Consider the following 18232-nt stretch of genomic DNA (forward strand, 5'->3'; position numbering starts at 1 on the left):
ATAACCTATCGACAACAAACTTTGACATTTACCGATCATCTGTTGCTTACGTAATAACGTAAATTCGTATCTTCCATACGACTAAAATCTGAGCCAGATAGCGCAAGACGTTATTCCATTACCGCATGACGTTATTAACGTACGTTCGCGTTTTACGCTTCTTCCATATCTCTCTATTATCAAAAATAGAGAGTTGAAGTGCCGCCATGAACGTAAACGTTAACGTTATAATTGACATCTACGCATGCTCCTTCGTCAGTTTTTAACGTTAACGTTAGCGTCAGCTTTACGGCCTACGTAAACTAGCGGTCTCCCACGTATACCTTAAACATCAACGTACGTTAACCGAACGTTAAACGAGTAGCACCAATGTCTTGCGAATGGCCTAATATTGACTGTTGAATGCAAAGATATTACAAGTGTAATATCTTTGGTTGAATGCAATTCTCATTTGAGGTTATCCTCAAACGGTCATTGTTTACACTTCCCATGTATTTTCCCATAATTAATGAAAATTTATAGGAAATCAGCATTGATATTAAAGTTATCAAAATGATTAAGTTTTGAAACTTATCAGATTACATTCAGTAAGGAAATGCTGAAACTCCACTGCGATTCTCATGTCTCTAACACCTTTGAGTATTCAACTTAAGGCTAACACTTAAACATTTCATTGATAATAAAATACTTCCAAGTTGAAAATTCTCTTTATTATGCATATAATCATTAGAACATCAATATTCCAAATATTATTCCAGCTTTCGAGGCTCAATATTAGATATTAGATAAAAGAGAGTTCCAGCAAAACGATATCAAAATCCAAATTGATAGGTTATGTTTAACGTCTGACGTTTCACGATGGCAGCACTTCAACTCAAATTTCATTACAACGCGTAAAGCTGCATTCACAATCAATTCGCGGGCCGAAGTGCACTTCGGCACGAAATTTACCATTCGCAATAATCTTGGTACCAAATATTCAAATGAATCAAAAATGTAACTGATCAAAACATAAGCATCAGCATCATCTATAGCCGGCACGAAATTCCTTGCCGAAGTGATAGTTTGCAACTTGCAAGAAATTTTGTCTTGAATTTCATTGTGAATGGTAACGGAGAACGCCATCTGCTAAGCTTCCGTGCCGAAGTGCACTTCGGCTCGTGAATTGATTGTGAATTTAGCTTAAACAAACAAGCAAAGATTATAGAGTTAGGAAGATAGGAAACCAAGCGTATACACTTGCTGTAGCGCCACCTGGTGGTTCAATTGTTGTACTAAGATGCCAAGAATGGTTAAAATATTTATTCGACGGCCATTTGGAGAAACATAATTTGACTTTTGTAAGATGAAAGAAACATGGCCGTTTTGTTTTGGTTCTCTTTCCGCTCGTCGTTTATTTAGTTCATTTTAGTCGTTTATTGGAAATTCAAATGTAGATTGCAGCGACATAGTGGTGACAGTTCGAAGTAAAAAGTTAATGCCTTTACGTCATTGTTCTACGTTCCTCGATGTAAACCATAGACCTAATAATACATTTTATTTTATTAGGTCTATGATGTAAACAAACAAATGACAAAAGTGCCTTAACTTTTTATTTACAAAAATAGCCACTAGAGGGCGTATCGCTTGTTTTGAATTCCCAATTATTAGAGTTTTTTGTGTATTTACTTAGTGAAAACTTCAAAATCAAAGAAAAATATCTTTGCTCAAAATGTCTTATGGAAACTATTGTATGGTGAGGAACTGTGGAAACTGTAGTACGAAAGATTCTCGGAATATAAGTTTTTTGAATTTACCATAAATATCTGAACGTAAGTATTGAAACTCGTACAATGTGACTCTGATATTGATTGATTTTTATTTTCAGTACTCTGAAGTGAATAGGATTTTCAGTATGTCCAGACATTAACTTGGTGAACTGCAGTAAAAAAGTTTCTTCTGGAATACGTAGAGTCATTATAATTTCTTTGAGGTTGCATCTCCTAAATACTGAGCAGAAAAAAGAAATTTGTTCTCTGATGTACGATGAAATTAGTCTATCTGAAGAGTTGCACTTTGGCGATCACCACGTTGTCTATGAGTAAGTGGTGTAACAAGCTGAGGATGGTATAAAAGAGTAAGTCCAAAACTTCAAGTGAAAAAGACAGAGCAATACAAAGTACTAGAGAAACCAACAGGTCGAATTTGGGAATAATTTTTAAGTTTAAATCTGATTTTCTCAAAACCAAATAAAATGCACTTGTAGTCCTAGGCTCTTATACTACAATTTTATACATTAGAATAGATACACGTATTTCAATTTATCACTGAATTTTATCATTTATAGCTGGATATATGTATTATTAGGTTGATATGCAATTCATGTTATTAGTGAAGTTATTTGCATTTTGGAGTTGACTTGTTATTCTTACATATCTTTAGCGATATACAGGTTACACCTATGTAAATTTGTTTTTAATTGTGGTTCTGAAAATTCTGTAACTAATATGTAAAAGAATTCTTGAGATATGTTGTATCGAATATTTGTTCATATTAATTTCTGATAAAAATTTTACAAATTCAACTGATTCTATTAATTGGAAAAAAAATGTATTGTGTAGAAATTACACCTCATATATATAACATTTCACAATGTTCTGTTGTGTCCTATATTCAGAGCTCAATTATTTGTGTACAAGATGTTTTCAAAGGTGAATGATTTTCACCAATTGTACCTTCCGTTAAAAAAAAGCCTGACCTTTGAATACACCATGTACAATCTTCAATTTTGTCAAATTTTTCTATATATTTCAAATAAAAAGTATAGCAAATCTAACACAGTATTTCATTAATATTAATTGATTCACAACAATGTTTAGATGAAAAAAACATCTTGATGACAAAACAAAGGCCTATTTTTGTTTTGTAGCTCAGGATGTTTTTTCTGGTTTCGACCAAGTCTACTCGAATTCAATAAAAGGAATAGAATTCGAATTTCGCGCCCTTTTATCGAGCAACAGAATTCGAATTTCGCGCCCTTCAATTATGAAATAGAAAACTGTCATTCAACAGTTTTAGAGCACGATTCCAGCGCCACCTGATTGTCAATTGTGTGCAACACAGGCCAAAACGTATACGCCAAAGATTATAGAGTAGAAAGATAGGAAACGAAGCGACTAAAGTGATGTGAGCGCCATCTGTGTTTCAAATGTGTTTTTAAGGCTCTAAGACTGGTTAAAATTTTAATTCGAAGGACATATGAAATTTTGCGAGATGTCAGAGTTATATATGGCCATTTTGGTAGGACAGGTTTTGAATGTTTTGATTCTCGTATCCATAGACAACCTCGTATCGCCTTTTGTTTTTCAAGCCCGTTTTAGTTGCTGATTATTGAAATTCTTGTCTAATTTCTTGGCAAAAACCTCAGAATATCGTTCGAAAATTATTGTATGGTGAAGAACTGTGGATCAAATTAAACGAATTTTACTAAGGAAAATGGGAATGTGAGTATTAAAACTGGTAACATGTGACTCGGTCATTCATTCGTTTTTATTTTCAGTGCTACGAAGTGGATAAAATTTTTAGGACATAAAGGACTGCAAACACCACTGACTACATCATGTGCAATGAACATTTTACTGCAAGTCGATTGAGAACTGTTCATCCACGTAAATTGTTGTATGCAGGAAGCATCCCTTACATGAAGGTCTCATTTAGGGGAAATTATGACTTTTATATGTCCATTCAAAGATTCTCAATTGCCTTCAATATATTCAGAAATCAAAAGTTTTATGGATTCCGATTTGGGAATCGGGTGACTGTCAAAATTGTCGTTTGGAAAGTCAAAGTTTTATGAAATCTTCTGTGAGTGTTTTGTTCATTCGTCCAGAATGAATACCATGAAGAAATCATAAAAAAGCTTGAAGAAATTATACTGACGGGCTTGAATACAGGTCTTGTATACCTCTCTGAGGTTTTTTTCAATTGTGGTTCTGAAAATTTTGTAAATAATATGTAAGTAACGGAAATGTGTATCCTATGACGGTAAATTGAATATTGGTTCATATCAATTTCTGATATGAATTGTACAAATTCAACTCAGTTTATTAATTCAAAACGTTTTCACAGAAAAAACACCTTTGACGTACCTATAGCAGATAACCATGTACTCTTGTATCCTAGTCAAAGCACTATTCGTTGTCCATAATTTCAAATTTCTGTAAATTTTTTATAGATTGCAAATAAAAATTTATCACATCCAACAGCGTATTTCATTGATACCAATCGATTCCAAACAATGTTCAGATGAAAACTAACATCCTGGCCACAAAACAAAACCATCCTCCTTCTGTTTTGTCGCTCAGGATGTTTGTTTTCTGGTCTCAACAAGGTCCATATTGAAATTCAATACAAGGAATAGAATTCGAATTTCGCGCCCCTCAATTATAAAACAGAAAACTGTTATTAAACAGTTTTTCTGTATTGATCATACGTTTTCAGCGCCATCTCATTGTCAAATGTGTTTTCACTGGCCAAAATGTAGTCGGTTTTTAGTACTAGCGATATGAGGGCGTTTCCTATCTTTCTACTCTATAATCTTTGGTATACGCTTTTTAGTACTAGCCATAGACATAGAGACATGGACTGAGCAATGCCAGCATGAAATTGGCTATTTATTAGAAAGAGAGAAAAGCTCGTCGGGACATTACCTTTCTCTTTTTTGTTCACATAGAGGTGAGTGTAGACCAATCAAAATTCTAGAAAGAGACAACTGCATTCCCGACGTGTTTTTCTCTCTGTCACTTTTTTTGACCGTATTTCATGCATAGATATAAAGGGAAAGCACAGTCCATGTCTCTATGTCTATGGTACTAGGGATATGAGGCGGTTTCCTATCTTCCTAACTCTTGCAAACAAGTTCAAAACAGGAGACATAACATTAAAACCATAGAGAAAGGGAAAAGGGAATTTTCTCTTGTCTCTGATTAAAACGCTCCGTGACGCGGTGTAAAAAAAAGTGTTTACGGTAGTTTGTATGGGGTGTCTACTGGTAAAAAATATTCATGCTCCTAGTGTTGAAGGACGGAACACAAAAATTAAACTTATACAACAATTCAGGGTACATTCAGGGTTCTTGAATTAAACATTTTATTATTATTCTTTTTTTAATTTCACAATTTATGGTTGTAGCAGATAGAACCGGGGTTTAAACCACAGAACACTAATATACTAATAAACTAATGGTTTAAACCACCAACGATTCAATCCCTAGACAGTATGGAGTGTCTCTGGGAATACAGTACTATTCGGGTGTTCGGCAACTTCCCCAGAGTCTATGGGTGCTGATCACAGATTAGATTACTAACATAGCGTATGGTCCGTATATCAGAGATATATATATATATATATATATATATATATATATATATATATCTCTGCCGTATATACACATTTGGTAACCGAAAGTTACCAGAGCGGTTACTCTGGTGACAGATATTGATTGAACCGAATTGTCAGGAATTCGACATATACGGACCGCCCACTTACTAACCAGAAGAAACCAAAGTGTATATACGGACCACAGCCATAGACCATATTAGTGAGGTTAGGCGGGAATTTTGAATCGCGATCCATCCGTGGATCTGGTCCCTGAATTCCCTATGCATTTCTTATGGGACTAAAAATGCCGCGTACTTCTCGCCTGTTTTTGGATATTTTAGCGAATTTCTTAAGATTTATTTCTGTTGGAATGTGTTCTATGGTCCTTTCTTAACAAGTTGAAAACAAAATTTCGTAATAAAATGGTATATTTTTTTAATAATGGATCAATATAAAATTGGTCGGCAAGATCCATGGAAGTTTGTCGCAGCTTCATTTCGTTTCTAACCTCTCAAGCTGACATCATTCTAACGCGCAAGCGTAGCATGTCATTTTCCTTGTTACGGTTCATGATTGACGTATAGCAGAAATGATCTACGACATACGGATATATTCCGTATAATAATGTGTTCAATTTTGATTTTAGGACATATAAAAGTATTTTGTGATGTAAAATGTACATGGAAACAACCTCTAATAATGGGGGCACCCAATTTTGCATGTCTCTATATTAACATTTACTTCTAGCTAGCGATATTCCATCTTAAAGTTGATTCCTATGTAAAAAAATTTGAATATGGATATGATTCTAACCTCACTAATATGGTCTATAGGCTTCTTTCTCTATGGGTAATAACCATAGACATAGAGACATGTCTCTATGTCTATGGTAATAACATCAACAAACAGGAACAGGAATCTTTGAGGTTAATCTCTGTCATGAAAATAGTTTTAATTAAGTAATGAGTGACTTGAATATTTACGTTTTAGGAGCAGGAATTGTCGGGCTTACTACAGCCTTAGAACTGAAGAGAGATCTCAGAAATGCTTCTATTACTGTTATCGCTGATGACTTCTATGAGAACACAACCAGTTATGTAGCTGCTGGTATATTTCGTCCTACAAGTGGCGATTTTGGAAAGAGTGAAGAGATAACAAGGTGATGAGATAATTGCCCTAATATCCTCAATAAGTAATTTTGGAGTTTTTGTCATATGATGTGGGTGAAAATTGAATTAGTGTTGATGAAATAAAGGACAGGCTTTACAATCCAGTCTCAAAAACATTTTTAGAGGATATTCTCTGGGTTTCATATGAGTTGTGTTTCTGAAAAAGAAAGATTGAGCAAATTCCCAAGTTTCTGTCTGAATCAAGAAACATTGGGCCAGAAGTAGCATGTGCAGAACTGCTTTATCAGATGGAATTAAAAAGTATGATCATGTGTCACATAAGTTGGGAGAATTGAATTTTACACTCTGAATTTCATAATATCATTTGAACAGAAGCCCACTGTATACAATAACTTGGTTTTCAGACCATATGACATATGTCGTAGAAATATATTTTCATGTCCCCATTGCAAGACATCTACATTTAACCCTTAACTGGTCAGGCATAGTCGAAGTGACTACTGCAAATATGGATGTATGCCTCATTTGATAATGAAAATGCCGATCAGATGTTCATTCTTGTTCAGAATTTTAATAAGTTTTCAATATATTCTGTTTATTTTTCATAGTAAATCACATTTATTGTATACCTATATTCTCTGAACCATGTTACCAGACCGGTTGAGGGTTGAAAAAGTTTCAGTCACAATATTTACAGGCTGTACAACACTTTTCCAAATGAATTTGAACTGTCAGATAAAACTAGGTTCAAGAAGATATAAGTATTTCTTCTTGACTCCTTATTACTATAATTTGTGGATGTGTTCATTTTTTTTTGTTTCTTCAATTCCTTTATACTTTCATTTTTGATAATGTTATTTTCAGATTAACTTTTCAAGACTACAAGGGTTAAGTGGTACCTTTTTGTAAACTTCCCCTTGAGATTTCAATTAAAATGAAGATATTTATTATTATTATCATCAATTTGAGCAAATGGAACCGCTGTGAAGCAGAATGTTTCCAGCAGACTGTTTGACGGAAATAGCCGAACGCTTGGACCAGTGGCGCACGGTCGGAAATAGATTTCTCGTGCGAATATAACGGAATTTTTCGTTTTTTTTTCCACAGGAAGAAATGCGGCGGAGCTTTAACATATTTACTATGGTGCACAAACAAATTTTCTACGATGGTTCAGAAGGAACATTCTGGTAAAAAAAATTCGGACTTCGGATGAGACGGCGGGGTTGAAACTTTAACCCTTAACATTCATATTTTTTCTTCACATGAAAACGGCGACGCAGCACAAAAAAATTTCGTACGATGATTCAGTAGGGCGAAAGGAACATTCTGGTAAAAAAATTCGGACTTCGGATGGGACGGCGGGGTTGAAACTTCAACATTCATGTTTTTTTTTCACAAGGAAAACGGTGACGGAGCACAAACATATTTTATACATTATTCACTAGGGAGAGAGGAACATTCTAGAAACGATTCGAAAGACTAAAAAACGGAGCACTCATTTCCGCACTATCTGTGAGGTAAAATGCTAGCCGCGTTTTTTTATATGGTCTCCCCAGTAGGCATAGTCCATTATGATAATAGGACAGAATTTAACGCATCCATTCAATTATTTTCCTTCTTTTCCTCCGATTTATCACAAAATACACAATCCTACGGTAAATACGAAATTCTTGCGTCATCAATATTGTCGCATATTCTATGTATTTTTAAATTCCTCATGCGGTTCAGCTTTGTTCCTTAAGCAATCAATATGAAAGCTCCGTTTACAGCATATGCATATATAATAATTAATTTCAACAAATCTCGAACAATACGAACATCTTTCTGTCATCACATATTATTTCTCCAATAAGAATTTCTTCAATTCTATTAGTACATTCATATTTTTATGCTCATCCAGCGGTTTTCCCAAAAAGTGCTGTTGGAAGTAGTGAATAACGTACATCCCACAATTAAAATTATCCTGTTGGTACATCATATCTATATCTATAATTTTCCATTCTGCCACATATAATTCATCATATTTTCCGCTGGATAAAAGAAGACTCTTCATCTTTTGAAAGTATTTAAATTTCCTTTCCTGATTCACTATGTCTGAGCGTTGTGAAGGATCCAGAAAAAGAAAGTCTTTTTCTTCAACGTCAAGTAATATTATCAAAATGAAATGACTGCTGTTCTCATCTATTGGCAATGCGATGTAGTTTTTTTCCATAACGACATTTTGTTCATGAACAGGGGCGGTAGAAAATATTGCACTTGCCAACTACACCGAGAATTTTTGATATACATATATCGGTCTTAACAATTATGCATAAGCAGTTATCTATGATGAAACTGGTTAAATAATTTCCGCAATCAAGGGATATTTAATCGCTTATTTCAATTTCTGGCACAGGGCAGGAAATATTATTATATCGTGCGACTACGTAATTACGTTCCAATGGTATTCTTCTTGATCCCCCAACATCCCAATCATCAGGTATATTTTTATGTAAATTTATATCCTTCAATAGTCCCATTTAGAAAGGCAGACTGCTTACAAGTAAGCACTTTTGGAACGTCCATCAGAAAAATAGAAGATGCAATTGACAAATTATGAGCGTTACAAAATGAGAGTAATAAATGAGGGAAACCACTAATACCTGGTTTCGAGAAGAGCAGAAGGCTTGAGATCTAACTCGTATGTCGAGCAAGATGAATTAAAAACTTCCAAAGTTGAACCAGGACTAGAGACTGTCAACTAGTTTCATGGATTACAAGAAGTTCATATAGAGTTCTACAGGATATCGACTGAACCTAGAGTCCACCCTGGAGGCATGAGAATTGATTCATATGAAACTCGAAAACAATAATTGGCAATATGGAAATTGAGAGGTTAACAATTGAGTTGATTTGAGAAATGAAATAAGACGACCATGAGTAAATAATAAATCAGTATTCATTACCAGAGAGAAAGACAAGAGAATATTCAATTCTGGTGCTACATACCCATGTGAGAAACCTAGAGAGGTCTGAAAATGTATTCAAATTATAAAAATGTAATGAAATATATATTAATGAGAGTGCACATAAATGAAGTGAATCGAGTGAATCTATAAATTGAGCAGTACAGAGAAGGATTACCAATCTTTTTATAGATTATTCATCATCTAACACATACATAAAGAAAGCATGGAATGAATTGAACGAGAAGGCGCGAAATTATTTTGAGATGAACTATAATAAAAAATTTAACAAGAATCGATGTTTACTCGAGAAAGTCAAAAAGAAAAGAGCTTGACAATTTGTTTTCTGAGAATTCCTCAAACGAGTTTCTGAATATTTGCTGAAATCTTTAGGAAAAGATAGGTTGTATCTTTGATTCAAAACAAGAAAGTATGTTTTTCTGTCAGTCAGGAGTACAGGACTTATATAGGTGATTTTTCTGGAAAAAAATTCTAGTAGTAACCTTTCCTGTTCTGGTTCATTTTTTACTATTTGATTCAACTTCTTTTTCTTACCTACACATTGTGCTATAATTTCCCTGGGGGCTTGGTTGAGATCGTTGAGCTTGAAAATATCTCTGCCTTACTATACACAGTTCTACACTATAGACAAAACTGATCCTTCTTCAATGTAATTTATGGGAACTATAATATTTGGTTATTTTCAGAAAATGGATTATTGATTCTTTTTCATATTGGGAATTGTTGAGACTTTCATCTGAATCCTCTGAAGCTGGTGTCAAGGAAATATCAGGTTATATATTTTCGAGTGAACATCCTCATATTGTCAGAGTAAGTAAACTTGAAATGAACTTGTACAAAACACTAGTTTCCCATTACCCTATATTTTCGTTTTATCAAGCTCAAGAATGACGGGATGTATATGAATTATTCTTTCATATAAACTTTTCTTTTTCGCCCCCCTGCTTAGCCCACTGAAGATGGCGCCCGAAAAGCAGTTTTAAATTTTTTTCAAGAAAAAAAAAACTGACAACAATGAAATTAGGTATTTTATGCGAGTGAGGAGGCACTCAAAACATTTTATGGTGGTGTTCCTCTATGATTGCAGGGAATAGAAAAAGCCACTCCAAAACCTTGTTTCGCAAGAAATTTTTTTTCATTTTTATTTTACTATCTGTGGCAACCGTGAGTATTAAGATACTCACAACAAGATTTACCAGCAGACAGAGAGTTTCTGACGATTGGTCTCGATTTACCAGAGAAATACTCATTGGAAGTAAATGACTCAGTCGCCATAAAGAATGAATAATGATACGAGAATATAGAATGAAGAGTATATATGGAATCAGTGATATGTTTCTCGTTCCGACAATAATATTGAATGAATATCGGCACAAGGATCCTTGTGCCGATATTCACCTTCAATAGTATATCGAATCGTGAATGACTGATTATTGAATATAGAGTCTAGAATGACTATAGCATGAAAAATCGAATTATTGGATTAGGGATAGTGAATAAGGACTAAGGCTACGTCCGCACAGACAGGAGGCTTGCTTCGCGCCTAGATCCTAGGGAGTCAACAAACCAAGCGAGGAGCGTAGTAAAACGAACGTTCTCGAATATACATCATGTGCCACACTTTCTTATGACGCGTAGCTAGTCGCTTAGCGAGTATCGAAGTGAACAAACGTGTTGATTTTTTAAAGCTAGGTGTTCAAAATCGAGGGTGTTATGATTTTGTAATTAAAGAGTAGTGGACTGTATGAGTTGGAGATGGTATAAAAACATTTATTGAATATCGTTCACAATCATAAAATGAATATGCACCTGCATGAAGCTAATACAGTAAAAGCAAACTAATATTAACGACATCTATAGACTCAGAGAGACATTATTCAACTAAAAACAAGAGATCTTCCAGAGCAGTTCAAATGATAAGTCAGTCGATGTCAGACTTGGACGTTGAGGAGTTCAATAAATTCAATATGAACACAACGGTTACAGAGTGATAGAGCAATCAATTGAAAATTGATTGCGAGAGCCTCTTTATTCCATCAGAAAACGCGAAGGTTAGAATACTGAATTTTAAGGAGAAGACGCGAGAGTTCAGAGAAATAGGCCAGAGGTGAAACTGCAATGTCCAAGGCTAGGAACATAGTGAAGCGACCAAGAGGTGCGAAGAGGATAGCGGCAAATTCAAGCGAATATATTGTAATAGAGTAGTACATAGCGCCGCGGTCTCGATCGCAATAGCGCGAGGCGTTTGAGCGAGGATAGCGGCGCGATCGAGGAAGTTTGTTTTCTTTCGACGCCGCGCGGTTGCAAGTAGGTGAATAAAAATAGATATCGAAGCTTTAATAAGTTCTATTAGAGTGCTTTGTGGGATTCAAGAGACGTCCAACATCGTAACCGATATGTTTTGGACAAGTTATGGGATGATGTTTGCCAATGAAATGAAGCTAACAAGTAATTGATTTATATTTTATTCTGACATACATAATGTGTAAAGGTATCCCTAATTAAAGAAGCAGTGGCAGTTGGTCTGTTATTTTCGCGCTGTGCCCCAAATTTGTTCGAATGTGATGGAAGTTGTTCATCATCAATAGAAATTTCTTCCTTGTCGATAATTATGTTGTGCAAAATACATATACATTTTATCACCTTATTTGCTATCTCTGGAGATGTTTCTATTGGTTTCCAGAGAATCCGAAACTTGTCACTTATAATTCCAAATGCACATCCGACTACACGTCTGGCTCGTGAAAGCCTCATATTGAAATATTCTTTCTCGGCATCTAAGTTCCTCCTATTGAATGGTCTCATTGAATTATTTAGTAAAGGATAAGCTTCATCCCCAATGAAAACATAAGGTACAGTTATTGCAGATAAAGGTAATATAGTATCCCCAGGTATGTGTAGACGTTTATTTTCCATCAGATGGAAAAGCGATGAAGATCGGAATGAACCCCCATCACTCTGCTTTCCATATCCACCGACATCAATTATTGTGAATTTGTAATTAGCATCAGCAACAGCTTGCAACACAATCGAAAAAAAAAATTTGTAATTATAAAGAATGATCACGCCTAAACGGGGAGGCTCTAGGTAAATATTACCCAGTAGAACATGCCAACATTGAATAAAGTTCCATCAATTCCAAACGTTCTCCACCGTACAAAAATGCTATGTTGCTCTGATGAGGCCAAATGAGGTCGAAACCATGGTCAGCATCTGCTTTTCTTCGGTGGAGCGTACTCCATTTGGGACCTTGACGATGGCAAATTGGCTAGCTCAATTCAGATCGTAAGATTTGTTGATATTCATATCGGCGGGTAATGTGCATCTGAATTTATCCTCATTATTTTATTCATTGCCTCCCCGTTTAGGCGTGATCATTCTTTATTATTGTTCCGCTGGCATCATTTCTGCCGTGATTTGAGCGCGTTCCAGACTTCTCAATTCATCATGCGTCTGACGTTCGCAAAGCGAATCGGCGTACTGAATTAGGGAAAATATGGGACATATGCTATTGTCTTCGTCTTGGTTTCTATCTGGAGGGGATTGAATCGGACACCGTTTCATGTTGGGTGGCGCTCTGGGTAAATATTACCCAGTAGAACATACCAACATTGAATAAAGTTCCATCAATTCCAAACGTTCTCCATCGAAGAAAAATGCTATCTTGCTCTGATGAGGCCAAATGAGGCCGAAACCATGGTCAGCATCTGCTTTTCTTCGGTGGAGCGTACTCCATTTGGGACCTTGACGATGGCAAATTGGCTAGCTCAATTCAGATCGTAACACTTGTTAATATTCATATCGGCGGGTAGTATGCATCTGAATTTATCCTCACTATTTTTGTAATTATAATACATACTACCCGAGTTATGGGGACATTTTATACGAATGTGTTTTCCATCAATTGCCCCCAAACAATTAGGAAAGTTCCATCTTTCATAAAATTCTTTCGCAATATTTTCAAAATTATTTTCAGTAGGAACTTCCATATGGACTGGTTGGAACGTGTCCCAGATAACTTCCACTACTTCTCGAACGATTGACACAGTTGAGGCACCCATTCGAAAAGTGAAACCAAGTGTTTTGAAAGATGATCCAGTTGCCAAATATCTGCAAAATAAAAAAAAGTTTGAATGCTATCCTTACCAATTTTTTTATTCCAGAAAACATTGTTAGAACAAAATGGAAGAATTTAAGAGACACGTTTCGTAAAGAACTAAAAAAAATGCCTGTGAAGCGATCAGGAGATGGAGCTTCCTCTTGGAGGTCATCTTGGCTATATTTCGACAACCTATACTTCTTAAAAGATCAATTCACGGCTAGAAAAAGTACAAGTAATTTGCCTGATGGCGTAATCTTCGATGAGGATCTTAATTCTCAATTATCGAATGAAGAAATTTTAGATAACGTAGATCCTCCATCGATGGTCGATATATCACAATCCTGTATTAATGAACCATCGACAAGCACGCCATCGGTGAGCAATTTTTCAAGAAAAAGGGAAAGTGAGCATAATGATTGATACACTCCTCTTGCAAAAAAAAATAAGAAGAAACTAACCAACGAGTCAGAAGTTGGAACCGCTTTAATAAGGTTAGAGGAAGAAAAAATCAAATTGTTAAGTAACCAGAAGAAACCTCCAGATGAAGATGAATGTTTCTTCGAAAGCCTCCTTCCTCATATAAGGACACTCAGTCCGAGAAAAAAAATGCTATTGAGGATGAAAATACAGAAAGAAGTTTATGACTGCGTTTATGGAGGTCAGCAAAGGACACAATCAACCAGTTCTGTACAAAATACACCGGACGAATATTCGACATCTACATCCATAGCATCTTACATAAATCATTTTTCTGATGAATCTTTTCAAAATTTGTAAAATTCAAAAAATACTCAGTAGCATCTACATTTTTTATTCTTGTTCAATTTGAATCCATTTCTGAATAAAATTATGAGAAATATGTGTTTACTCACCTCAAAGTCACCACCAGACGTTCTGTGGGAGTGATAGGGTCGCGAATGAAATTGGTCCAGTTTTTCATTAATTGGGATTCAATTTTTTCCAGAATGTAATCGAACGTTGCAATCTTCATACGAAAATATGAATAAAATATTTCTGGATTCTCGCGTAATTCCTCATACAAGTGATGAAATTCACCATGTAATTTTCTGGATTTATTGATTTCATGAACACTACAAGATCTTCTGTTTTCATAATTTTTTATCAGATACCAGAATATCAGTGACGAATTTTCCAACAGCATAAATTCATTTGAATCCATTATTCGAAATCGCGCCACTTCTTGACTTCTATAATAAAATCAAACTCGACTGCCGCTTTGCTTTCTTGGTCGCCTCACTATACGATGACACCTCGTCATCGCCGCTACTCTCGGGAACCGCTATCCTCGACTCCGCTATCCTCTTCGCACCTCGTGGTCGCTTCAATATGTTCCTAGCCTTAGTCTGATCATCAACGAGAAATCGATACATTAAATATGAGTTGATCAATAAGTATAATGTAAATATGAGCAGAACAAGAGTCGCACAATGAGAAGAAAGAGAGAGATGAGAGAAGCACAAAATTAATGAATTTGAGAAGCACTAGAATATTAAATATTATATGAAAGGGGCAATAAATTCTAATTAAATGAAAAGCTCAATAATAATAAATTAAGTGAAAAGAACAATCATAATTAATCTGAGAAGTATAATTCATATACATTGAAGAGTGCAAAAATTAATCATTGAATTCAACATTTACAGAGACGAACTGCTTACAAGTAAGCACGATTGGAACGTTCATCAGAAAACAAGAAACAATTGATAAATTAAGAGAAGAACAAGAGAATACTGAATTATAAAAAAAAATTACTAATCGTTGATTTTTGAGATGTGCTGAAGGCTGAGAAAACTAACATGTATGTTGAGTCCGATGAATGAATACGGAAAAGAATCAATGAGAGTACAAGTTATAAAGAGTAGATCATACCAATGAGTGTACACGAGTACTCGAGCAGACTTTCCAGGGTGGAGCCTAGGTCGAGAGTGTATTGAGCAATATCAATGATCGCTTAACCATAGTTGAGGCGTTCACATCATGTTCTTAGGAAAACTACTACATCCAGGGTCCACCCTGGAGAATATGAGGATTCATTCATCCGAAAACTCAACAACAGTAATTAGTTACATGCACATAGAGGTGATCATAAGAGTTGTCTTAAAAATGAGTAAACTGATTCTAATAAAAAGGAATATCATATCAATAAATCAGTAATCATTATTATTGAGAAGGACTTGAGAAGTTTCAATCCTGGTGCTACATACCCATTTTCATCTGAGAAGATCTAGAGAAGTCTGAAAATCTATACAAATTATGAAATACTAGCTGACCCGGCAAACCTAGTTTTGCCATTTAAATTATTTCTAGGGTAGATAATAATAACTAACTCATCGTGATTGCTCGATTGGTCGTAAGAAAAAGGAATGCCTTTTTTTCTGTTCTGTACAATTTTTTTGGGAATATTTTGTTATATAAACCTTGCCCTAACAATAATAAACACAACAAAAAAAGAATTGTCCAATTTGGTGCGATCGTTTGAACAATAAAGCATTTTGAAGTAAACCATAGATCCTCTTTTATTAATATAGAAGATAATAAAATATATATTTCTGAAAAGGCAATTGATCGATTTGTCTTGAGTGGACGTTTCAGTTGAGCGGTGCTAGCAAGGATTATGAATATGTTTCAAGATTCTGAAATATCTTGCACGTGGACTCATTTCATCAGAATGAAATTATCATGAAAATGGTCTTCTTCTTCTTCTTCATCTTACGTTAGGACTCAGTCCTGTGTTCTCTGCAATGTTCCTCATTCCTGGGATGCCGACGTCCAGCTTTCGTACCATCGTTTTGGTGGTCTTCCTGGTAGTCTCGAGGTATTGGGCTTTTCTGTTTTTGCTATTTTGGGTAGTCGGTTGTCGGGCATCCTATCTACGTGGTCTCTCCAGTGTCTTCGTCTTGTTCTGGCCCATCTCACCACGTCTTGTAGTCCACAGATCTCTCTGATTTCCTCACTTCTCTTATGGTCGTACAATGTATAGCCCGTTATACTTCTCAGTACTCGCATTTCCGTTGTTCTCAGTTGTCTTTTGGTTTGAGCATTTTCGGCTCGTGTTTCAATGCCGTATGTCATGACTGGCCTCACACACGTCTTGTAAATTCTGACCTTGCTAGCTGTGCTCAAGTGTTTGTTCCTCCATACTATATCGCGTAGGTATCCTGATATCAGGGAAGCTTTTGTTGTTTGGCTCTGCACCTCTTCTTTTAAATTTCTGCTACTTGTTATTTTAGAGCCAAGGTATGTGTACGACATTACTTGCTCGATACTCTTATTATACACTGCCAGCTTGCATCTTCTCGGTTCCTTAGATACAGAAAGGCATTGGGTTTTTTGGGTTGAGATAATCATGTTGAAACAGTCTGCTGCTCGTTCGAAAGCATAGAGAAGTCTCTGAAGGTCATCCTCATTTTCAGAAATTATCACAGCGTCGTCCGCGTAGCACATGATTTTAATTTCCTTTCTTCCCATTCTGTATCCTCGACTCTTGCTCTTTACCTGTCTTATGATCTCATCCATGACCACGTTAAAAAGTATTGGGCTCAGGCTGTCTCCCTGTCGTATCCCTGACGCGATTGGTATTTCCTTCGTCAGCCCCGATTCCGTCTTGATGAATGTTGAGGTGTTGGTATTTAGTTCGCTAATGAGTCTTATTATGTTTGTATCTACTTTTCGTTGTTTTAGTAGTCGCACTATGTCCGTGAGGCGTACTCTATCGAATGCCTGGGTGAGATCAATGAAGCACATATAGGCCGTTTTGTTAAATTCTATGGCTTTTTCGGTGATCTGTCTGATGGTAAATATGGCATCTATCGTCGATCTGTTCTTTCTGAAGCCTTGCTGTTCCTCGGATATTCCTGTTGAGACTACCTCGTCTGATATTATTTTTGTTAGTAGCTTCGATACTGTGCTTAGGAGGCTTATTCCTCGATAGTTTTCGGGGAGGGCTCTCTCTCCCTTTTTGAATATGGGTATTGTAATACTTTGTTTCCACTGTTCTGGTATTCTTCCTGTGGTAATTATTCTGCTAAACAAGGTGTGCAGCTCCTGAACCAGGTCATCCCCTCCGTATTTCAGCATTTCATTGGTTATCTCGTCCAAACCAGGTGATTTTCTATTTTTTAGTGCATTAAGTGTTTGACGTATTTTCTCTTGGGATATTGACCAATTCCCATGTTCTTCCATATCCCCATACTCACATACCACTTTGTTGGTTTTGCCATATAATTGATGAAAGTGTTTTTCCCAAGTGTCCGATGATATCCTTGTCATTTGTATATGTTCGTTAACTGGCTTTTTCCTATTTCTTAGCATGTTCCATACCTTCTTTTGTGCTCCATACAGATCATGCTCCATGTCCGAAGAGAATTTTTCCCAGAAGCTTCGTTTTATTGCCTGTATTTGCTCGTTTACCCTATTTCGTACTAATTTATACCCTTCGCATGTTAGCTTCTTACTTCTGAACTGAAGGTATGCGGTGCGTTTTTCTTCAGCTAGCGTTTTCACATCCTCTGTAAACCAGGGTTTCGTCTGTCTTTTACCGTTTGAAGTGGTTCTCCTTCGTCCCAGGGCTTCTTCTGCGGCTGTGATGATGTTCGTCCTCAGTTTTTTCCAAGCGGATTCGACGTCATCAGCTTCCCTGATCTTGTTGTTGTTTA

General features: G+C 35.9%; 1 protein-coding gene across 2 annotated transcripts in view; it reads left to right on the top strand.

The window, feature by feature from the left end:
- Nucleotides 1-6290: 6290 nt before the first annotated feature.
- The window catches only part of LOC123317100 (D-aspartate oxidase), a 43070-nt gene continuing 31128 nt past the window's right edge, over nucleotides 6291-18232 (top strand). Inside the window, exons 1-2 of one of the 2 annotated variants that reach the window (XM_044903472.1) lie at nucleotides 6291-6517; nucleotides 10141-10264. In XM_044903472.1, the coding sequence (XP_044759407.1) occupies nucleotides 6321-6517; nucleotides 10141-10264 (321 nt within the window). In that variant the 5' untranslated portion in view covers nucleotides 6291-6320. The other variant, XM_044903473.1, reaches the window with a different exon arrangement.

Source organism: Coccinella septempunctata, chromosome 7 (assembly GCF_907165205.1).
Source record: "Coccinella septempunctata chromosome 7, icCocSept1.1, whole genome shotgun sequence".
NCBI classification, from domain to species: domain Eukaryota; kingdom Metazoa; phylum Arthropoda; class Insecta; order Coleoptera; family Coccinellidae; genus Coccinella; species Coccinella septempunctata.